Below are 24,488 nucleotides of genomic sequence, written 5' to 3' on the forward strand. Positions count from 1 at the left end.
ACCTGTAGTCCCAGCTACTTGGGAGGCTGAGGCAAGAGAATCACTTAAACCCAGGAGTTGGAGGTTGCTATGAGGTGTGATGCCACTGTACTCTACCCAGGGTGACAGCTTAAGACTCGGTCTCAAAAAAAAGAAGACGACCACCTGGTGGGGGCACTGGGCGTGCTGTTGCCACCAGGATGTGTACTTACTCTTGGCCTCTTCAGAGTGGAGAGTATTTTTTAGAAAAAGAAAAATAAATCAGGCACATAGGCCAGTATTTCTAATTTATATAAAATTGCAAGATTTTTAGTCAAGTCTTTCTGCTTTTTATTTATTTTTTATCTATTTTATGCTGAAAATCTTGAACATAATTCCTCATTTACTTTATCCTAATTGCATAACATCTTAGATATAATGTAATTTCTTATTTTTATTCGGTTTATTTGGGTCGGAAAGGGTGTCGGTTTTAAAATACTGATGTCAATATTTTTAGTGACAAGTCTGTGGTTCCTTTTGTCCTTCAGATACATCCCACTAGGGGTAGGTAGTCAAAAGACTGTTTTTCAAAGTTACTTGAAATAATTATTCTCCCTGTGGTTATACTGTCAACTTGATACACTGTGAAGTTCATTGATTTCAGTTTGCTTTCGGTCTTTGAGTGTTGCTTTTCTGTGATTTCATGTGCTTCCAAATGAAACCTGTAATGCAAGGGACGTTCGGAGACGTTCAGTTTCCATCCTTATTCCTTTCTCCTTGTTCATTACCTCTTCCCACGGGGAACCATTTTTATTAGTACTAGGCTTACCCTGTTATTTAAAAAAAACAGAGACAATAGAAAATAATGTTTTGAGATTAAAAATATTTTTCTTTCTTCTAGAGGGTCACACTAGAGGGTACCACTCTCTAGCTCTCTGGGGTTTTTTTTTTTCTTTTTTTCACTTTCTATCATGGAAATTCTTTCTTCTTTAAATATGTTAGCTTGACCTTTTTTATGAGGCTGATTTTATGTCCATGTCCTTCTTTAAGTGCCTTGGAGGATGTAGCAGACTTTTATTAATTACTCCATAAAATATTGGGTTAGCGACTTAACCATGAGTTGTAGTAAAAGTCTTTGCTTTGCCTTTCATCAGAGAACACGAGGCGCGGCTCACCTTTTAAAAATTTCTCTCTCTCAGTCTAAAGGAATTCCTGCCCAAAGAATACATCAAGCAGAGAGGAGCTGAAAAGAGAATATTTCAGGTACTGGAAATGCACAGAAATGTATTATTCCCCTCGCTCCCTATCCTCATTTATTAGCGGGAAGGGGCCTCTGCACGTGATAGTTTTATACCTCATGGCTGTACCCTTACATAAGAAATGATTAGTGACTCAGAGTAAAGAAGCTGACAGTTCTTCTCTGGGCAGATTTATTATCCTAATCCATACTTTCTTTCTAAAGGTTACTGAGCCCTTCTGAGAAAAATAGGCACGTATTTAATTTTCAAAGGCGTTATCTTGGTAACATTGAAAGAAGGTGATAGACCATTAACATACCCCGATGGAGAAGGTACAAGTAGCTTCTTTGAGATTTTGAAGCTAGAATGTGAGAACTAGTGCCAAAGTTATTGGAGAAGTCAGAGATTTGTTCATTCTAGGCAACTGGTAAGAAAAGCCCTATCGCTATTTTTGTCGTGAAACAGCCACTCTAGTGAATCCAAGATATGAAAGTCTTCTTTGCTCTTGAAATGTGAATGTAAAGTACGTTATTTCATGTGTATAAAACATACTTTTTACCCGGTATTGTTAATGAGTACCGTCATGTATAAGCACGTATTTACCCTGCTTTTCGGAAAGTATTTGGATGAGTGTTAGAATGCTGCCTCTTCTGAGAAGAACATTTTTCTCTGCCATTTAAAGGGTTGACTGTTAGCTGTGAAAATCTGATTACAGTTATGGACCCTGTTCCTGCCACACTGCACACATGCATAGTTGTAAAATATGTAGGCTATTGGGGTTCAAACTGTGGTTTGAAAGCCCAGTGCAGTTGAGAGCTTTCTGTGTGCTCTCCTCCCTGGTCAACAGCAGCCCGTGTTCTGGAGGGGCCTCAGACACAAACATCATTTGCTGAGGTTCATACGCCTGTGCGTACTGCATGTGTCGTAACGACCTCCTGCCAAGTCTCCCTGCTGGCAGAGCTGCAGTAATGGTTCCCCTCCTACTGTCATTTTGCAGGAGCATAAGAACTGTGGAGAGATGAGCGAAATAGAAGCCAAAGTCAAGTACGTCAAACTCGCCCGGTCCCTCCGCACATACGGTGTGTCCTTTTTCTTGGTGAAGGTGAGTTGGGCATGGTGGAGAGAGCGTTCACCTCTGCCCCCTCTCTCTTCAGGTAAAGCACTTGCTGTTAAGCGTGGTTTGTCATATCCAGACCCCTGGCATTTGCAGACAGTGTCTGGCCAGCGCCTAAGTCCACCCTTCATAGCATCAGTTTGCACTTGTTCTCTTGAGTTTTTGTGTGGCGTGAAATTTGTATCTTGCATTCACTTCATCTTCCATTAATCCCATCTAGCTTCACACAGTCTGGTTTCAGTGATGTGCTAAAAAAAAAAATGTCATGCCTCTTGCTTGTAGGTTAGCAAATTTAGGATCATAAATAGCACAGAAAACAATATGTAATTAGACAGGAAGAGAAATTGCACAGCACATTGTAGAACAAAATTAATTTATTCTTCAAGGACAGTGTAAAGTCTGAGAACAACCTGTCAGTGGGTCTACCTCTAACTAGAGGTAGAGCTTCTTCTGGTTATTGCAGGGTCTTGCAGATTCAATCAGACACAATCCCCCATTGCAGAATTATTTAAGGCAAAACAAGAAAGTGGTTGAGATTTCTTTTCTTTCCTTCTTCCTGTTGCAGCACTTGCAACTTGTGTATACATCTTAGATATTCAGACTTCATTTTATTTTTCTCACTTCTAATCACACATTGCTTTTATTTTTTTGCCCAGTCCTCTTTGGTGAGCCATTTTATAATTGGTTTTAATAAATACAATCCACTTGACCATAGTTTTCCTTACTTTAAAAGTGGTACAACTGAAAATGTAGGAATGATTCATTATGAATCAATGAACCTAATAAATCAGATCAGTGGGTTACATAAGATGACATCCTCTGATCATCGTGTAGGAAACCTCTAAGGTGTTCGATAAAATTTACCGTCTTATAAAATGCCAGAATATGAGTGTTCCTGCTCAACATGATAGAGTATTTGTTTCAAACTTCTCATCAGTATTATATTTAACAGAAATGCTGTCGCGAAAAATCGGGATCAGAACAAGCACGCTCCCCATGTCATTACCCTTTAACATGGTTTTGGAAGTTCTGAGAAATGCTGTAAGATATAAAGATGGGGGAAAAGTCCTTGCTTTAGGAAACAAAGAGATAAAATTACTGTTACTTGTCGCTATGACTATCTGGTAACAAAATACACCAAATCATTGTTTGACTTTCTACTTTGAAAAATTATAGACTCCCCAGAAGTTGTAAAAACAATACAGAATCTGAAAAGGTCAGATAGTAACAAGAGTTGGTGAGGATATGGAAAAACTGAAACCCTCATACGCTGCTGGTGGGAATGTAAAATGATGCAGCTGCTTTGGAAAATTGTCAGTTCCTCCGTTGATTTAAACGCAGAGATGCCATAGGATGCAACCCTTCCACTCCTGGGTCATACACCAAAGAGAATGGAAAGTCTGTGTCCCAACAAGACCTTGTATGTGTATGTGTATAGCAGTGTTTAGCCAAATTGGGCAACAATACAAATGTCCATCATCTGATGAGTAGCTACGCAATCCGTGGTATATCCATACAGTGCGATGTTATTCAGCCATAAAAAGGAAGGAAGTGGACTGATAACATGCTACAACCCGGATGAACGTGCGTGAAACAAGTCAGTCACAAAACACCCTTCCTATGAAACGTCCAGAATAGGCACATCTTTAGGAGCGTGGTGGGAGGAGGAATGACAGCTAAAAAGTGCACAGTTTCTTGTTGAGATGATGAAAATAGTCTAAAATTAGCTGTGTTACAAAAAATGCAGACAGGTTTTCTGTACCCTTCGTCAAGTTTCCTTTAATGGTAACTACAATAGACTATCACAACCAGGACAAGGACATGGGTACAATCCACAGACCTTCCTCAGAGTTCACTGGTTTTACATGTACTTGTGTGTGTTTTTAGTTCTGTGCAATTTTATCACACATGTACCCATGTAATCGTCCCATAGCCAAGTTGCTCTAACATCATTTGTTGAAAGGACTATTCTTCCTCCATTGAGTTACTTTTGCACCACTTTCAGAATTCACTTGAACACATCTGTATGGGTCTATTTCTGGATTTTCTATTCTGTTCTGCTGCTTTATGCATCTATCCTGCTAATCATGCTATGTTGTTTTTTGTTTGTTTTTGAGACAGTCTCACTCTTTCGCCCTGGGTAGAGAGCTATGGCATCATCGTAGCTCATTGAAACTTCTAACTCTTGAGCTCAAGTGATCCTCTTGCCTCAGCGTCCAGAGTGGCTGGAACTACAGGCACCTGCCGTGAGGCCCGGCGAGTTTTTCTATTTTTAGTACAGACAGGGTCTTGTTCTTGCTCAGGCTGATCTCAAATCCCTGAGCTCAGGCAATCCACCCACCCCAGCCTGTGGCTCTCCTCCTAGAGTACTAGGATTATCGGTGTGAACCACGTGCACACCCCAATCAGACTATCTTGGTTATGTTAGATATATATAAACTTAACAGATGTGGTAGTTACTCTTTTCATTTTTTTCTTCTTTTGCAAAATTGTTTTAGCTATTTTAGGTCTTTTCTTTTCCATATACACTTTAGAACAAACTTACCTGTATCCACAAAAAAAAACTTTCTGGGATTTTAATAGGAATTGCATTGAATTTGGGAGACGTGACATTGTTACTGTGTTCAGCCTTGCAATCCACGAGTATGGTATGAGATCCTCCTTGATTCTATAATTTTCAGCATGTAGATCCTATAATGTTATAATAATGTGTACAGAATAATGTTAATTTTTAGATTTATTGTTAAGGTTATTAAATTTGCCAAGTAAATTGATCAGACATAGTCAACCACATGAAATAATCTTTTAGCATATGTATAAAAATAAAATCATTTGGAGTATGTGATAAAGAGATCACATACAGAACAGCACCAAAAGACCTCAGAACTCTATGCCAAAGGATAGTAAATTTTTTAAAGGCATCAATAACAGATTTCTCATATCCCAAAGTGAATGTAGCATTAAGTTGTGAAGGAGAGCCGTTAGCATAATTTAAGAAGTAAATGAAGAGTGAGTAATTGCAGTTTCTCATTCACTACTTTGTAAGCTTTTGTTAGAAACTCCAAATAAGTCAGTGAAATTACAACTTAACACTTAAGTATGGATATTGAACATACTTAATCATGCCACACAGCCTCGAGATTAGTCACAGATATTCTTAGGGCTCTAGTTTCATGGTTAGACCCATATCCATCATATTTTCTTCCATGTCTATGATCATTTTGTTCTAATTGTGTTATACTTGATGTTGTTGTGATAAAAAGTATTCCTGTGTTGGAGTTAGAAAGGTTGGCCTAAAATTCAGGGTGACAACATATACTTGTGTAAGAAATAGCAGAAACTTATGTGACCGGAAGGGACGTCTTTCAGCTCTCTAAACCTCAGCATCCCCATCTGACAAATGGGATGATTATTCCTTACCGAGGTTTCATGAAGATTAAGTGAGCTAATGTTTGTAAATAAGTGGAATACCTGGAACTGCCTAGAATATAAGGTGTTTGATATGTTTTAGATTATCCCTGTCACTTAACCATTCCCACATGGCCCAAATTCTTGGCCCTGAGAGGCTAGATGGTCAACCTCTTAGGTCTTGCCAGCCCTGGTAGTGTGAGAGCAGCCAGGGATGACATGTGAATGAATGGGTATGGTTCTATCCCTATAAAACTTCATTTATGGATTCTGCATTTGAATTTCATATAATTTTTACATGTCACAAAATAGTCCTTTTTTAAATTAAAAACTGGAAAATTATTAGCTCGCCAATGATTAAAGAAATTAGGCAGCAACTAGACTTAGCATTAGCCGTTGTTTGCCCACCTGGATGCAGAGAATGTCTGTAAGCCGTATAGTGAGGCCCCAGGGAGCAGCATTAGATTGCAGTTGCCTCAGTGGCTAAGCAATATGCTTTGAAAATAAAGACCTGGGTTTGGATCCGGGCTTTGCCACTTCGTAATTTAACCTTAGTTAAGTGACCTGACCTTATTAAGTTACCTTCTATTTCTAAACCTCAGTTTGCTCACCTATACGATTGTGACTTTTTATGGGGTTTAAATAAAGTAATATAGAAAAGGGGATGGCCTCATATAAAAGCTCAGTAAACGGAAGCTGTAAATGTCTCCATTCTTCCTCTTTCATTGATTTTGTGTGTGTGTGTGTGTGTTTCATTGTGATCTGCTGCATCAAAACCCTGTAAGCAATGGGTAAGGCATTTCCCTTGACCTGCATAGGGGCTTGTTTCATTCTAGAAAGTTCTTGTGTAACCCTTCTTCCTTCTAAATTTGCCTTTGAAGTGTCCCTATAGTCATAGCCAGAGACTTGAAGTGGGAAGGTGACCCTCTTCCTCTAAGGAACTGTAAAAATACTGCAGAGGACATTGAGAGCATTTCAGAATCATGAGTGAAGTCAAATGGATTGCCAGTGGTCTTCAGAGAGAGAAATGCCCAACAAGCAGGGTCTTTAACACCCAATTTTGGTCCTGAGCAGCCATCCCCTTCTGCCATGCATGCCCATAAAGGGAATAATTATATTGAGTACAGAGCAAAGCACACAAGCCAGCACTTTGGCCCATCAATGCGTAACTCCAGTGAGTGCACTGGTGTGCTGTGAAAATTTTTAAAGATCGTTAATTATTTTTGAAAGAAATTCTTCAAATCATAGTAAGTATATTCTTTCTTTTACTCGTGTTTTTGATCAACATACTTTTAAGTGTGCTCCACAAGTTTATAGGTTGTTCAAGTGTGCGGGAGATAAAAAAAAAAAGGGGTTAAAAAACACTGGTCTTGCGGCTCACCTGGGTCACAGGGAGGAGACTTTGGATCTAGGTTCTTTTGAAGTGAGGGGCCAAGAGTCAAAAGCTTAGTCTAGTTGCATACCTCCACCCCACCCCCCACTGAATTCTGAACCTCACATGTGAAGTACAGGTGATAGAAGAATCAGCCAATTTCCACACATGTCACAAGGGCCAACCAGCAACAGGCTGGTTCACACCTGGCCACCAGGGCTCAGCCCATATAATGGCTGAGATATTTGAAAGAGGAGGAGCTGGGCTTATTAAGATCCTGCCTGTCCTTGGCAGAAGGCCACCCTTCTCCTGCCTCTGAGTTGTGCAAGTGATAACCATCTTCAAACAAAACCAACTTAACCAGGACCACCTCAAGAGAGAAGTTTCTAGATAGCCGGCAAAAGTCATAGCCATATCATAGCCTGCTTTTGTTTACTGGAGATACAGGGATGCTGGGCTGTGCAGTTGAAGGATGGAAGGTTGGAAAGGAGTGGTGTGGTGTGGACGGAGATTCCAGGCATGGGAAGGAAAAAGGGAGTCTTACCTCGTGGCCTTCTCCTGACATTTCTGCCACCAAGGACATCTCTGCCACAGGGAAGACCAGGCATTGCTGTCACAGATCTGAGCTATTTGCTCTTTTAACTTTCTCCAGCTGCTCTGAGTTTTGTGGGTAGGCCCTGAAATAATTTTATCCTTTATGCCAGTCTCTCTTGCCAGTTTCAGTATTTTTTGAGTTCCCTACTCACCTTTTCCCCCAGTTGATACTGCTGATGGAACGTCCACTCTGAGTTTGATCCCTGTGGTTTCTTCTCCCAGTCTGGAATAATCTTGACAAGAATTAGGGCAATCTGTCACAATTCTGTGTCCCTGTACTCCAGAGCCCCAGCAGAGGGGAAAAGGATGAAGGCAACAACTGCAAACCGTATTTTATCTCTGATCCCCTTCCTGGACCCCAGCTGCAGGGCTTGGGCCAAGCCTGTGTGACTAAACTAGGCGCCCAGAACCTTTGAACCTAAATCTCCATGTGGCTCCTGAAGCTGAATTCGATTAACTAGCAATTGTCTGCCTGCATCATTTTCCTCTGTTGTGGAACTGGCCGTGTTTTGAAATGAGTTTGACTCTTTGTGTTTTAAGATTTGAGGTTCACAGATTCCTGATCCCACTGTGTTCTCCTGTGAGGAAGCCGGGGGTGTGCGCTAACTGTCTGAGGATTTATGAAATACCCATGGCTAGTGTGTTTGGCCTTTTATCTTTTCATTTCCAACAGAAGACAGTAAACTGTGGTGAACAGTCTGCTTTTGAAATCAGATCTTTTTGAGCTACTCAAATATATGTTCAGATTATGGCTTTCCCAGTCACTACTGATGATGTTACCAATGTTTTGGAGATGCTCTGAGGATGAATGGATGATGATGTATATTAAGTATCTGTTTTAACTTTCTCCAGCCCTGCTGTAAGTGTTACCCTGTGTTGGGTGTGTGTGTACATACACCTACATATACATAGTATACTTAGGGTGTGTATATGTGAAAGAGAGAGAGAGAGAGACGGAGTGAACATGTATTCCCCTGAGAATAGCAGTTTAGGTCTTGCTAGCAGTATAGGCCTCCCACCTGTTATTTGCTCATAGTGAGAAGATTCTTTGGCCGAGTTTTAGTTAATTTTAAATTACAGACTAACTCTCTTTTTCTGCTCACCGAGCTAGCTACTGGGATTGGTAATATTTGGAATTCACCCCAGCTTCTTCTTTTTCCCCTGGGTGTCTTTTCAGTTTTATCTCATTCCTGATTTTGGACCAACCGCCCCCCCCCCCCACACACACACACACTCACCATCCACAGTCTCTTTCCAGGAAGCAAACCTTTGTGGATCTTTCTACTCTTCCAATGTCTCTATATTAACTCCCATCCCATTAATTGAGTGAATTGTTCATCTAACTACAAAACCTTGGTTTTCCAATAGCCCTGCCTGTTTTAAAGCACAGCATATGCAGGTTGAATAAAGATAAAACATTGTAAAGTCCCTGCCACCTTAACAGAATCAGATGTTTTCCGAGGAAGAGCACTGACCCTTTATCTTCTGTTTCAGGAGAAGATGAAAGGCAAGAACAAGCTGGTGCCTCGCCTCCTGGGGATCACCAAAGACTCAGTGATGCGTGTGGATGAGAAGACCAAGGAAGTGCTGCAGGAGTGGCCTCTGACCACGGTCAAGCGCTGGGCAGCCTCGCCCAAGAGCTTCACGCTGGTAGGAACTGGCAGAGGGCAGAGAGGGGACTAGCATGGCCTTGGCTGATAGTGTGGGTCAGGAGAAAGACCAGGTCCTTGCCCACTGGGTTTCTCTGGCCTTTGGGGTCTAGATGGACTGGCATCGATGGTGTGAGTCCTGGGCAGGGAGGGAGACAGGTCCAGCAGTGGGACAGGCCAGCAAGCCTGAGTTTCCATGGCAGCCGCTTCCTCTTTTAATCCAAGTCTGCCTCTAAGTTCATCAGCTAGGAAGGATCACCAGCAGGGGGATTCTCAGTTCTGTGCTCCTGTTGACATCTTTAGCACATCCTGAAAGGAAGGTTTCTAACACTCCAGTGCCCACACAAGGGCCCCATCTCTATCTTTAACTGTTTTTAGACATTTCTAAGAACTGTGGCATCTCACTAAAGAGTGTTTTCCCAGCCCACCTAAAAGGCAGCACAGTATGTAAGGGAAATAACAGACTTTGGGAAAGTTTCAGAAACCCCATTTTGTCATTCCCAGCTCTGTGACCTTATTCATGTTACCTCTCTTCTCTGGGCCTTAATTAACTCAGTTTTAAAATGGTGATACCTATTTTTATAAAATTGCTAGGTTTAAAGGAGATGAAGGTGATTAAAAAATGATTAGTGTCAAAGTCATGACAAATAGGGAGAGCATGTGTGTGTTTCAAGTCTTTAGACCTACGAATTCTTCTTCCATATTTCAGTATTTGTAATATTTTTTTCTTTCCTATTCCTAGGCTTTATTTAGTTTCCACATGTGTAAAGGTTTTCCTGTTGGCTTTCTATTATAGGTTTTTAATATGGTTTCATTGTGATCAGAGAACATACCCTGTGTGATTTCAATTCTTAAAATTTTAAGGTTTGTTTTATATCCTAGGATATTATCATTTGGGGTGAATGTTCTGTGAGTACCTGAAAAGAATATATATTCTGCTATCGTGGGGTAGCTCAGATTCTGTAAATGCCAGTGACATCTCCATGAGTTGATGGTGGTGTTCCAGTCTTCTGTACCCTTGTTAATGTTCTCCCTAGGGATTCTGTCCTTTGCTGAGCGTTCTCAATGTTAAGTGTAGATTTTTCTATTTCTTCATTCAGCTCTGTTTTTGCTTCACGTATTTTGAAGCTTTGTTGTTTGATGGCTATACATTTAATATTGCTATATCTTCTTACTAAAGATGCTGCTTTATCATTATATAATGTTCTTTTGTTTTAGTAATTGTTTTTTGTCTCAAGTCTACTTTAGCTGATATTAATATAGCCACCCACGCTTTTTAAAATTAAAGTTGGCATGATATATTTTTTTCCCATTCTTTTGCCTTCAACCTACCTATACGCTATATTTTAATATTGGAAATGAGTTTCTTGTAGACAGCACATCATCCTGTCAACCTGAGTCTTTAGTTGGTGTAGACTATTTATATTTAAGCTAATTATTGTTAAGCCAGGACCTACATCTGTCATTTTATAATTCCTTTTTCTATTTGTCCTTTCTTTTTTCTGCCTTTTTTTTTTCTTTTTGTTCCCTCCTCTGGGTTACTTGAATAATTTTTAGAGCTCCATTTTGATTTGTTATGTTTTGGGATACATCACTCTGTATAGTCTTAATAATTACTCTCTATATTACCATATACATGTGAAATTAATTACAACCTACTGGTGTTGCTGTTTCACCCCTTTAAGTGAAGTTTAAGTGAACCTTATTTCCATTTAAGTCTCTTTACCCTCCCCATTTTCAAATATAATTTTTAAACTATTTCTTCTATATACACTAAACATCATGTAAGATGGTGCTTATAACTTTTGCCTCAAACACAAAGCATGATTAAAGAAACTATTTTGGGTGAATGGTAGTCTATTCTATTTCCACCTATTTTCATTTTTTCCCATTATTGCTCTTTCCTTCTTAAGGTTCCCCGCCTTCTGTTACCGCTTTGTATTTGGAGAGCTTCTGATAGCCATTCCTAAGAATTTGTCAGCTAGCAACAAATTCTTAGTGTTTCCTTTCCCTGAGAATGTTTCTGTTTCCCTCCTTCATGAAGGATAATTTTGCATTTGGGATTGACAGTTCTTTTAGCACATGAAAAATGTCCTGCCATTTCTTTTCTTCCGTTGTTTCATTTGGGATTGACAGTTTGGGATCGATAGCATTTGGGATTGACAAATGATCAGTAGCATTTGGGATCAATAGCATTTGGGATTGACAGTTCTTCTGGCACATGAAAAATGTCCTGCCATTTCTTTTCTTACTTCCATTGTTTCAGAAGAGAAATTTGCTGTCATTCAAGTTGGTCTTCATTTATAAGTAAGGTGTCATTTTTTCTCTGGCGGATTGTAAGATTTGTCTCTAGTTTTCAACATTCTTGATGTGGGTTTCTTAAGGGTTGTTCTATTTGTAGTTTGCTCAGCTTCTTGATTTGTAGGCGTATGTCTTTCATTAATGTTGAGAAATTTTTAGTCATTGTTTTTTCAAATACTTTTTTTTTTGGTCCCAGACTCTTCCCTCCTTTAATTCTGATGATATTAATGTTAGATCTTTTGTTTTTGTCCCACAGATCTCCGAAGTCTGTTTGTTTTTTTGTCTTATTTTTAGGCTTGTTTTCTCTCTACCGTGACTAAGTTTTCTCCCTGAATGACGAAATTCTAATGATCTGGTTTTAAGTCTGCAGATTCTTTCCTCTGTTATCTCCACATTGGTCTATCCTATGGGGTTTTTTTTTTTTCATTTTGGTTATTGTATTTTTCATTTGTATAATTTCCATTTGGTTCTTTTTTATGATTTCTGTTGCTTTGTTGAAACTTTTTTTTATCTGCTCCAGGAGAATTTGATATTGATTAGTTGAAGCCTTTCATGATGGATGCTTTATAATCCTCGCCAGATAATTCTGGTATCTGATTTGTTTTAGTATTGGCTTCAATTAATTGTATTTTCTCATTTTTTATTGTGGTTGTTCTGGTTCTTGATATGAATATTGGTTTTTTTATTATGTCGTAGACATCTTGTATTATGTTAGGACACTCGTGATCTTCTATTTTAGCAGTAGCCACTTTGTTCACATGTAGTGTGTAGTGTATTTTCTGCCCTACTTTTGTGGGATTTAGTTGCAATGATGGTTTCACTTTCTGAGCCTTTGCAATGCTATTCTGGACTGCTTTGTTCTTTTGACACTGCTGGGGTTTGTGTGCAAACCCTGTTGGTTCTGGCTGTGAGGGTGGAAGGCCTTTCCCTGGGCTGCCTGCTATTGCTGGGCGACCTTATTGGGAGGAGGCAAAAGCCACTGAGCAGAGGGCAGGGAGATCAGACCCACCCACAAAAGGGATCTGCTACAAAAGGATCAGACCCACCCACCTGCCTGGGCTGTGGAAGAAGGCCTGAGATGGTCTCGTAGGGGTGAGGAACCTGTGGCCTTAGGGAGGCCCATGTGGCCTTCTGAATCCCTAAGTATGGTCTTTTTACTGAAGCCAAATTTTTAGAACAAATTATTTTAATTAATGGATTTGTTTTATGGAGTTTGGACTCAACCGAGGGGCTGCACTTTGGAATCCAGAGGGCCACATGTGGCCTTGAGACTGCTACAGGTTCCATACCTGTTGAGCTGGAATTGGGGTCCCCAGTTACATCTATGTTGGGCTTCCCCTCTCCTGGTCCTTTGGCCAGAGAGAAAGCTTTTCAGGAGTTGTCTACAGAAGGTTCGAATGTTCAGGCCTCTATGGCAGGGGTCCTCAAACTTTTTAAACAGGGGGCCAATTCACTGTCCCTCAGACCATTGCAGGGCCAGACTTTGGGCCCCAGGATGAGTCGGCTGCTAAGCAGGAAAGGCAGCGGCAGCAAAAACACCCGGCGGGCCAGATAAATGTCCTAGGTGGGCTGCATGTGGCCCATGGGCCATAGTTTGAGGATGCCTGCTCTATGCGATAGGCAAGAAAAGTCAAGAACTCATTTCATGGTGGTTTTTCAAGTCTTAAGACCCCTAGCCAGTTCGTTGTTCCAGTTGTAAAGAGCCCTTTTCCATTATAGAATAAATTTTAAGATTTTCAGTTGTATTTAGAGGGAGGAGCAGGGAAAAACAAATCTATGTTAAATTGTTCCTGAACTGAATTTCTCAGCCTTTACAACTACTGATACATTTGATACATCTGATACAGCTGTATTTCTTCCCATTCTGTTTTTTCCAGGATTTTGGGGAGTATCAGGAAAGCTATTATTCCGTACAAACCACAGAGGGAGAGCAGATATCCCAGCTTATTGCTGGCTACATTGACATCATCCTCAAAAAGGTACATTGTAGTGAATGTAAAGTGAAAAAGCGAGACTGCTTTGATAAAATGCTCGTTCAGACGCTGTGGCTATCTTGAAATAAAAACCCTTACTTAAAATATCGCATGTGCTAATTTAATCTTCGACATTAGATTGCTCATCTTTGAGATCTTTGATCTGAAATCCTATGAGAATTTCTGATTTTGCTGCAGCACATATTTGTATCATTTCCTGGCAGGTAATGAGCAGCAGTGTGTCACTTAGGTAATGAATGGGCCAGCCTTACCCCTGAGCACCTTCCTCCCAGGGAGCTGTGTAGTGCTTTTCAGATTGAAGGGCTAAAAACGTTCGTTATAGTTTCCGTGGGGTATTTTTCCCCCTAGCCAAATGTGATGGGGTGATATTCCATAGTGGGGTACAGAAAAGCAGATTTCCCAAGGCTTTGATACAACTCTTACAAATAGCCAAGTTCTAATAAGTTGTGAATATGTACATTGATTTTTTTTACAAGGCAAACTTGTCTGTGAAATACACACAGAAGACATATGTCCATATATTAAATAACCTTATCTCTCTTTATGATGCTTCTGCTTACCCATCACTTATTAAATACTGAAGACAAAAAATTTGGGACGAACCCTAACATTTTTGCTTGTGTTCCTTCAAAATATCTTTACAGAGGTCCTTGTGTTAAAACCGGCTAATTGTTATTTATTTTTGCATCTTGTTTTTCTTGTGTTTTTTTCCCCCCCAGAAACAAAGTAAAGATAGATTTGGTCTAGAAGGCGATGAGGAATCAACAATGTTGGAAGAGTCTGTTTCCCCCAAAAAGTAAGTATTGTGGAGAGGGCTGGAGAACTGTCCTGCCACTAGATGAGCAGGATTGCCCTGCCAGCTCAGGCCTGCGGCTCTGACGTGCATCAGCCAGAGAATGTAATAGCAGGTGACCCAGTCCAGTCTTGCTTGTCCAAGTGTGGTCCCCTGGTCAACAGCATCAGTGTCGCGATGTCTTGTGAGGATGTCATTGAATAGGATGTGGTGTTTAACTCCCTTTTGAGGGAAAGTGAGTGTTCATGAGTCCTAGTCTGTACTTTAGATTTAAATCTCATGAAGTGGGTCATTATCAAAAAGCTAGAGAGTGAAATTCTGGGTTTTTTTTTTTTGGTAGTGACAGAGTCTCACTTTATTGCCCTTGGTAGAGTGCTGTGACATCACAGCTCACAGCAGCCTCCAACTTCTGGGCTTAAGCAATTCTCTTGCCTCAGCCTCCTGAGTAGCTGGGACTACAGATGCCCACCGTAGCGCCTGACTAGTTTTTGGTTGCAGTTCGGCTGGGGCCGGGTTTGAACCCATGACCCTTGGTATTTGGGGCTAGTGCCCTACTCACTGAGCCACAGGTGCTGCCCTGAACTTCTGTTTGATACTGGCCCTGTTATGGGTAGGTGCCGGGGTGCAGCCAGTGGAGGACTTGTTGTCTATAAAGTACTTGCTGCATGCCCTTCCTGTCTCACCCGCTGTGAGGCAGTATGGGGAGCGATAAAGAACGTGTACTCTGGAGCCAGGCTTCCTGAGCTCAAATCTCAGCTCCGTTTAACCTTCATTTAAATCTGGAGGTTAACCAGAAAGATCACCTATATTTCTGTCTAACAAGGGTACAAGTGAACTTTTCTAGAAATAGAATGTAAATGTTTTGACACAATGACTATGCAAATGACATGAAATTTATGTGAACCAGCTTGATGAAAGTATTTCAAAATGTATATGAAAACACTACACTGTACCCCGTTTGCATTAATGTATAGAGCTATCATTTAATAATAAAAAAAAATCTGGACCATCATTATTATAGGAAATCTGTTTTCTATTTTATAAGGACAAACCAATGGCATAATATTGTGAACCTATTAAATGGATAAATTGGGAATCATTATGGGCATTACTGATGGTAACAAGATGCACCTCAGGGTTCTTCTTCTAAGCATTTTAGTGCTGGGTCTTTATTCCCAATTCTCCATCTGTGTGTGCTGCTTTGAATTGACCTCCATGGTGCAAAGCAGTGACCATATGTGATATCCATGGTGTCCTATCATTATGCTCCACACGGGTGACCTAACTGCCTTGCCTGCAGGTCCACCATCTTACAGCAACAGTTCAACCGAACCGGGAAGGCAGAGCATGGCTCAGTAGCGCTGCCAGCTGTGATGCGCTCGGGCTCCAGCGGGCCCGAGACCTTCAATGTTGGCAGTATGCCCTCGCCACAGCAGCAGGTCATGGTTGGGCAGATGCACCGAGGCCACATGCCGCCACTGGTGAGGCTCCTGTGTGTGTACCCTGCTCCTTAGTGTGCTGTCTGGGGTGTGGGGGGTTTGCGGGGGCCACTCTCTAGCTCCTGTCTGAGCCGTGGCTCCCTCACTTAGCTGTGCGTGCTTTGGATGACTGATTGTTGCCTGTCTGGAATCAGAAATATCCTCTGAGGCTGGAGAATTAGGGACCTCTCAACATGACTTTGATGGAGGGACAGAGCCCCGTCTCCTTGCCCTACCCTGGCAGCATCAAGCAGATCGGTCCAGGTACCCCTTGGAGAATCAGAGAGATAGACCAGGTGCAGAGAGACAGTGATCACAACATTTACCCCAGGGTCCATGATTTCATTCCCTGTGTTGTTCTGTCTTTGGGCCTACCTGGGGCCTGTCTCAGGAATCCCTTGCTATTGGGGAAGAACTTTTTAACACATAAGAGCCTCCAAGCTCAAAAATAATTTGATTCTGCAAAAGCAGGTGAACTGTAGGTTTGGGTGGGATCCTTAACTATTTATCAGAGAGTGTTCTCTTTTAACACTCAGATTTTCCTGTGCATGAGATCTTTAGTCCTTAGTACTCAAGAATGAGATCCCCTTAGTTCCCCTGCAAGGACTCTTCCAAGCCTTCTTGTCAGCTAATTAAGCTCTCCACATGCTCGTGATTATAATCCCTCTATCGCAATCACCTTCATTTTGTATTCTATTAATATAATGCAATATCTATTTCTGGCCTCCAGGTTGAAGTGAGAGATGGTTCAGGCGCTGATGAAATGCAGCCTGGGCTGTTTTGTCTTGAGTCCTTAGTTCTGTTTTGCCCTGTTCTGCATAAAGGGCCCTGTTAGCCCTGGGGGTGCGGTCTGACTGCCTTGTGTTCATCTGCCCTTGCAGACCTCAGCCCAGCAGGCCCTTATGGGGACCATCAACACGAGCATGCATGCTGTCCAGCAGGCCCAGGAGGACCTCGGCGAGCTCGACTCACTGCCACCTCTCGGCCAGGATATGGTAAATATTCTTCAGTAGTCTTTGTTCCACAGCTCTGCCCTGGTGAAAAACAGGGCTCTGCGCTCTGCATTCAACTAGATGGATCTTTCTCCAGCTAGGTGAGGTGGACCCATTTTTCCCCAAGATACTGAGTGTCCCTCAATGCACACACACAGGAGAGAATCATAGGGTGCTACAGGCTGTTGGCAGTACCATAGGAGGGCTGAGAACTTGGGCCCTAGACGAATGTGATCTGGGCTGGCATCCCAGCTCCAGCACTCACCGGCTATGTGAATCTGGGCCACTTACCCTTTCTAAGCCTGCATTTTGTCATCTGTACATAGGCTTGTTGTGGAGACTCAATTGTCTGATCATGTGTAGAGTGCTTAGCACAGTACCTCAATGGTCTGATCATGCGTAGAGTGCTTAGCACAGTACCTAGCACACAGTGAGTGCTCAATAGCATTAAGTGTTTTTGTTATTATTACTGCCTGTGGTTCTCAAACTTTACCGTGCATGAGAATCATCTGCAGGGCTTGTTAAAACACACAGTTGGGAAATTGTTCCCTGTTTTTTCCTACTCAGTATATCCAGGAGAGGCCTGAGAATTTGTATTTCCGAGGTCTCAGGTGATGCTGATGCTGCCTGTGGGCGCCATTCTTTGAGAACCACTGGGTGACTACGATTGAACTTTTTGGCAGGGCAGGGGAATTGGCTCAGTGGTAACTCAGTGGTTCTCAACCTTCCTAATGCTGCAATGTATTTTCATTGTTAAAAAGGGGTCGTGACCCACAGGCTGAGAACCGCTGCAGCTGCTGCCTCAAATCATCATGGTCCACAGACCAGCAGCATTGGCAATACCTGAGATATTGTGAGAGGTGCACAATCTTAGGCCTTGCCCCAATCTACTGGCTCGGAATCTGCATTTTAGCGAGGTCCTCAGCTGCTTCATGTGCACAACCCATTTTTTAATTTTTTGCATAACTTTCTGACAAGCTCCCAGTATGTCAGTATCTGCAGCAGTGACTAACTCTGTGTACTATGTAGTAACAGATACATACCCTCAGGAGACAGACAGGTGTGAAAAATCAGAACTTGGGAATGACCTTGAGCAGTAGGCTATAAATAACCCCCACGTCACTACCATTCCAATAATGGAATGTGGGGCATAGGTTGGGTAATGTTTGAGCTGTGCTGGGTAGCTGTCATTCTCAATTTTGCCTGGCACATTAGAATCACCTGAGGAGCTTCAAAAACAAAACCTGAGGCCCCAGTTCAGACTAAATAAGTTGATGTCACTATGGGTCTGGCCTTAGTGGTTTTAATTTTTTTTTTTTTTAAGCAGTTTTTGGCCAGGGCTAGGTTTGAACCAGCCACCTCCGGCATATGGGGCTGGCGCCCTACTCCTTTGAGCCACAGGTGCCGCCCAGTGGTTTAATTTTTTCCAGGTGATTCTTAGGGACAGTCAGGGTGGAAAACCACTGCTGTAGGACTGACTGGTACCGTGACAGAGACCAGAACAACAATACAACCTGTAGCCTTGTTCAGGGTAACTGGCCTCAAATTCTCCCTGAATCCTGGGTTTTTCCTTTGCGTATTTGTGTGCATGGAGTTTGCTGGTCCCCTCCATGCTGTTTCTATAAAGAACCTGAAATCACTAAACATTTTGCTTTGGGGAACTTCAGGGTGAAACTCTGTCTGGCAGACTCCCATAGGCAGTACAATTGTGAGGTGGTGTTTTAAAACATTCCTGCCTCATCAATTTTCAGAGAATTAGAATGCAGTAAAATATTATTAGCACTAGACATTCCCCAATCTAGGTCAATATTTTGAGGATGTTTTGGGAAGCAAGTCATCACCTTACTGCAAGGTCATCATTATCCACAAAAAATGATGATTTATTAGCCACGTCCTGGAATGCCGGAACATCAAGATTTGCTTTTTACTATGTATAGGTTGAAATGAACATAAAATATGAGAACTAGAAAGGGTTTTTAAAAAGGTTGAATTCCCATAGTGGAAGAAATGTAAGTCACGGGACTTGGATATAATATAACAAATTGTATCACTTGTGAGCGACAGAACTGGATCCAGAACTTGGGGTCCCAGCCCATCCCCAGACTCAGGAAAGGCAATTCATGTTGTAAATAAGAGACACTTCCAGCATCGACAGAGAGCACTTGTGAACTGAAACACCCTAATTCTAACCCTGTTCTCTAACAAGCAAGGTGAAAATTAGCAACAACTGTTAGTGCTAATATGCAGTGGAGACACTGATTCTTCTCATTCTTTTTCCGTTGAATTTAAATTACCACGTAGAATTTTTCTTCCTAAATTCTTCAAAATTAAAAATAAAAACAACACAGGTAGTGTCAGACACGCCATTCAGCATCTTTGAGTTAGCAAGAGGCCTCTAAAGGATATTGTTTAAGATGAATTAAGGGCCCTGTCAGAGCCAGTGTAGTAAGAATAGTATAGCCAGGGTCAGGGTATGGGGGCTCACACCTGTAATTCTAGCACTGTAGGAGTTGGACACCAACCTGAGCCAGAGCGAGACCCCCATCTCTAAAAATAGTCGAGCCTGGGCAGCGCCTGTGGCTCGAAGGAGTAGGGTGCCAGCCCTATATACTGGAGGTAGAGAGTTCAAACCCAGCCCCAGCAAAAAAAAAGAAAAAAAAACTGCTTAAAATAGCCAGGCCTATAGTCCCAGATACTCAGAAGGCCGAGGCAAGAGAATTGCTTGAGCCCAAGCAATTGGGCTTGGTTGCTGTGAGCTATGACACCATAGCATTTTACCAAGGGTGACAAAGTGAGACTGTCTCAAAAAAAAAAAAAAAAAAAAATGTGCAGCCACACAAGCTCTTGATTTTGATGACAGGGCTTCTCTGGTCTCCTGGGTAATTCTGTGCTGTGATTGTGTCATGTTGTTGTCTGGCTTTGCAGGCGTCCAGGGTGTGGGTTCAGAACAAAGTCGACGAATCCAAACACGAAATCCATTCTCAAGTTGATGCGATCACGGCTGGAACGGCTTCAGTTGTTAACCTCACGGCTGGTAAGTCCCTGAGAGATTTGTGGTGTACTGTGGTTTTGTTTAAAAAAAAAAAAATTACAAACAAATTAAGTCCTTACTTGTTGATTGAAATAATGGATTGTCATCTTAGGAGAGGGGATAGTCTATTTTTAGGTACTTGGAGTGCTTCAGACATTTTCTCCCCGTGACCCAGGAGAAATGTAAGGAGCGTACGTTCCGTCTTGTCTGTATCAGACATCATCCCTGAAAAATCACGCACTTAGCTCTTCTGTTGTCAGCATCCTGGACACGCTTTGGCGTCTGTTGGCCAGCTTCTGCTTGCTGGGAGTTTTCAGTCTAAAAATGGTTTTGAGTGAACAGGCGCATGTGCCCTTGTCCATCTTGCCCAGCACTGGTCTCCAGAGTGGCTCCCAGCCTTGCACTATCAGGCGGGAGCTGAGAACTCTCGTGGCTTCACCCTGCAGCATGTCAGAGTTTTAGGAACAGAGTTGATTACCAGTCCCCCCACCCCCAGCTGCCGACAGGAGTCTGATGGAAAGGTCCCTGAGATGCTGAATGTTTCTTGGCAATTTTAAAGGTGGCCGTGCACAGTGTTTCATTGTATGAGGTGTCCAGGTGAAAGGACCTTTCTTTTTTTTTTTTTTGAGACGGAGCCTCAAGCTATCCCCCTGGGTAGAGTGCCATGGCATCACGCTCACAGCAATCTCCAACTCCTGGGCTCAAGCGAGTCTCCTGCCTCAGCCTCCCAAGTAGCTGGGACCACAGGCACCCACCACAACGCCTGGCCATTTTTTGGGTGCAGCCATCATTGTTGTTTGGCAGGCCCAGGCTGGGGATTCGAACCCGCCACCTTAGGTGTATGTGGCTGATGCCTTAGCCGCTTGAGCCATAGGTGCCGAGCCAAAAGGACCTTTCTTAAGTCACCCCGGAGACGGGGAGTGGTGTGTCTCCCTGTGCTTATGTGAGCTGTGAGTCTGACTCCTGCACACGGTGGCAGTGAACTCTTGCCCACGTAGGGTTTTGAAAATTCTTACCAGAACCACTTGTTTTCTGCCAACCTGGGGTCTCCCCAACATTCCCCACCATCCTTTCATGATGACGGTCCTTCTGTGTCCCAGGTGACCCTGCCGACACTGATTATACAGCTGTGGGATGTGCAATCACCACTATTTCTTCCAACCTGACGGAGATGTCCAAGGGCGTGAAGCTGTTGGCGGCCCTCATGGACGATGAGGTGGGCAGCGGGGAGGACTTGCTCAGAGCTGCAAGGACCCTCGCTGGGGCAGTGTCAGACTTGCTGAAAGCTGTGCAGCCTACATCTGGAGAGGTAAGCTCTGAGCAGTCTTTAAGGTTTTGACAAGACAGGTGTATGCTTTGGGGGGGGGGGGAACCACAGGGCTCTTGTTTCCTAAGCTGCTCCTTCCAAAGTGATGGGATATATTACTATTTGGAGTTGCTGAACTGGAACAGAGCCTGTTGTTCAACCTCTGGGATTAGTTAAATTCTCAGTATGAAGGTTGCTCCCTCAAGGGTTAGATTATCCCACTCCAGGAGCTTAACATTCACAACTGTACACATTGAAAGGGGATGTGAGGTTGCTCCCTAATTTCCATGTGGCACATATCACCTTCTTACCAGCTGAAAGAGGCTCACTCATTGGACCTTTCTAATCCAACTGCCCTTTGCTGGTTTGTGAGGCAGTGAGTGTTTCCTGGCACAGATTTCACCAGGACACTTATGTCTCCTCTCTGGCAGACAACCTCAGATTCTCATTTACAGAAAGGAGGCAGTCCCTTGAGATTCCTCTTCCAGCACTGCCATGTCTGATGACACTGGAGGAAATGCATTCCCTTTCCAATCAAGATGTGTGCTTTGTTCGCAGCCTCGACAAACAGTTTTGACCGCTGCGGGGAGCATCGGACAAGCCAGCGGGGATCTTCTGAGGCAGATCGGAGAGAATGAGACTGATGAACGGTTCCAGGTAAGATCCTTGCCGCTTCACGATCTCAGAAAGGGGTCTAAGTGATGGTCTAGCCTCGAGCAGAGAGAACATACTGGAAGACAAACCCAGTCCTCCTTGAGCTGTCAGGAATAAGATTGTGGTGGGTATCTTGAGAGTGAGGTCATTTTGTGTTAATTAAAATTTTTTTTTCTTACAGAAAGACTCATTCTGCTTACTTAGCATTTATTTAGCCCTTCTACTTATTTATCAGCATGCTGGACATTGTGTGAACACAGAAGTGGAGAAAATAGTATCGTGAACCCCCTTCCTGGCCAGTCTTATTCTTTCTATTTGGGGACGGTTTCGAATGACATTATTCTTGAGTCCACAGATGAGTGTGAAAACATATGCACTCTGTACACACGTACACGTTGTGTAGCTTGCTTTTGTTTTCAGAAGTGGGTCTGTTTTCTATGTCTTATCCAAAAAACCACAATAAAGAAGTCTTTTTTTTTTTTGAGACAGAGTCTCACTCTATTGCCCACGCTAGAGTGTGGTGGCATCAGCCTAGCTCACAGCAACCTCAAACTCCTAGGTTGAAGTGGTCCTCCTACTTTAGCCTCCCAAGTAGCTGGGACTACAGGTGCCCTCCATAACACCTGGCTAATTTTTCTATTTTTAGTGGGAATGAGATCTTGCCCTTGCTCAGGCTGGTCTTAAACCCCTGAGCTCAAGCAATCCACCCTCCGTGGCCTCCCAAATTGCTAGGATTACAGGCATGAGCCATTACCACGCCCAGCCTGAGACCCTTCTGTTCTACTACCAGGGACATAGGCTGTTTGTCCTCTTGTGAACAGCTGTTGTCACTGTTAGCAGCTGGCTTGGTGCATGGCCAACATCACGGCTCAGATGAGATTTCCACTTGTCTGTCTCCCAGTACCCCCAGGAGCAGGTGACAGGGTGGGGTTCAGGCCAAGCTGAACTTCTCTGCCCATGTACTCAGGGTCTGATGCCCTTTATCTTTCCTCTTAAGTCTCTAGTAGTAGTCTTTGCAAGTAGTAGAGGAATACATCTTAATTAAAATGTTGCAGTTCTACCCCAGGTTCCGTGGAAGATGCCCTTTTCCAAATCTGTCAAGTTCACTGTTTGGAAATTGTGCAGAATTTGATTGACTTTTAAAAAACTTCACTGGTTTAAATTTTCTTTTCAAAATTATCAATTGTTTATGTAGTCTACGAATATATAAACATTTTTTAGAAAAAGCACAAATTACAGACATACAAGAACTGATACTGGGCAGCATCTGTGGCCCAGTGGGTAGGGCGCCTGCCCCATGTACCGAGGGTAGCGGGTTTGAAACCAGCCCCAGTCAAACTGCAACAAAAATTGGCCGGGTGTTGTGGCAGGCACCTGTAGTCCCAGCTACTTGGGAGGCTGAGGCAAGAGAATCGTCTAAGCCCAGGAGTTAGAGCTTGCTGTGAGCTGTGATACCATGGCACTCTATCAAGAGCGATAAAGTGAGAGTCTGTCTCTAAAAAAAAAAAAGAACCAATACCACAAAGGTAACCAAACCCATAAAATAACATCATGTTGCTTATAGCTACCTGACACCCCTAAGTAGCTTTCCCCCCACGTTCTTGGCTGTACCCTCTTTGACCACCTCTTCATTTGGCAATGCTTCTGCAATATTTATTAGAGCAAAAGGATCACACAGCCTTCCTCTGGCATTCAGGTTACTCGCTTCCTAGGGGGCCACTTCCTCTACCATTTTATCCAGAACTACCAAACTTCATCAGCTCAGAATGGGTCAGATATGCCAAGATGTCACCATCTGTGTTGGGAGACATGAAACTTGCCACCTTCACCCATAGGTATATGGTGTCCCTTCACTCTCCACATACCCGTAGTGCTAGGACCTCAGGATTCACCATTTCCTGCAATGCAATTGGGTGTTCATTGAACAAACCTTCATGCCACAGTGGAGGGTGGCTCTCTATCAAGGGTGGAGGGAGTATTCCTGGAAGCCATTTCTACACTGAGATGGCCAGTAATAATTTCACTATGAACCGACTGTACCAAAGACGACATAAACATATCCTGCTAAGCCCAAGCTAATTGTGTATCCATCTGACTTATCCCTGCCAGATCCCCAAACTGCCCTTGCAAATTGGCCTTTAGTTTTTGTATCAGGGCAGGTAATTCTTTTAGGTAGGTGCTTCCTTAAGAGTTTGGTAAATATGAGATTCAGCTGCTGTTTTACTAGACTTGATTCACTTGAAGCGGTCAGTTTACTTTTCTCCAAAAATACTACTTCTCAAAATGATAAGGAAGATTAAAGAGAAAGTCTCAATTCTGCCTTAAGACATCTCTTGCATCTTTGAGTGTTTAAAAGATGTACCATTTTGGGCGGCTCCTCTGGCTCAAAGGAGTGGGGTACTGGCCCCATATACCGGAGGAGGCGGGTTCATACCCGGCCCTGGCCAAAAACTGCAAAAAAAAAAAAAAAAAAAATCATTTACCTTTTTTAATATGACATTGTTTTCATTGCATATGAGTGAAAATTCTTTTCCTCATGTGTGTTTCTATTCAGACATCTAGAGAAGTAGGTTCAGGTTCAAGGGAAGAGTCCTGTGGAATGTTTG

General features: G+C 42.7%; 1 protein-coding gene across 1 annotated transcript in view; it reads left to right on the forward strand.

The window, feature by feature from the left end:
- The window catches only part of TLN2 (talin 2), a 251,014-nt gene that overhangs the window by 87,744 nt on the left and 138,782 nt on the right, over positions 1-24,488 (forward strand). Inside the window, exons 8-17 of the mRNA XM_012801797.2 lie at positions 1,158-1,221; positions 2,194-2,298; positions 9,179-9,334; positions 13,512-13,613; positions 14,348-14,424; positions 15,722-15,902; positions 16,781-16,894; positions 19,817-19,925; positions 21,023-21,231; positions 21,787-21,885. Coding sequence (XP_012657251.1) covers positions 1,158-1,221; positions 2,194-2,298; positions 9,179-9,334; positions 13,512-13,613; positions 14,348-14,424; positions 15,722-15,902; positions 16,781-16,894; positions 19,817-19,925; positions 21,023-21,231; positions 21,787-21,885 — 1,216 coding nt within the window. The remainder of the gene's footprint in view (positions 1-1,157; positions 1,222-2,193; positions 2,299-9,178; positions 9,335-13,511; positions 13,614-14,347; positions 14,425-15,721; positions 15,903-16,780; positions 16,895-19,816; positions 19,926-21,022; positions 21,232-21,786; positions 21,886-24,488) is intronic.

The sequence above is a fragment of the Otolemur garnettii genome, unplaced genomic scaffold (genome assembly GCF_000181295.1).
Source record: "Otolemur garnettii isolate 467f Iridium unplaced genomic scaffold, OtoGar3 scaffold00011, whole genome shotgun sequence".
NCBI lineage: Eukaryota > Metazoa > Chordata > Mammalia > Primates > Galagidae > Otolemur > Otolemur garnettii.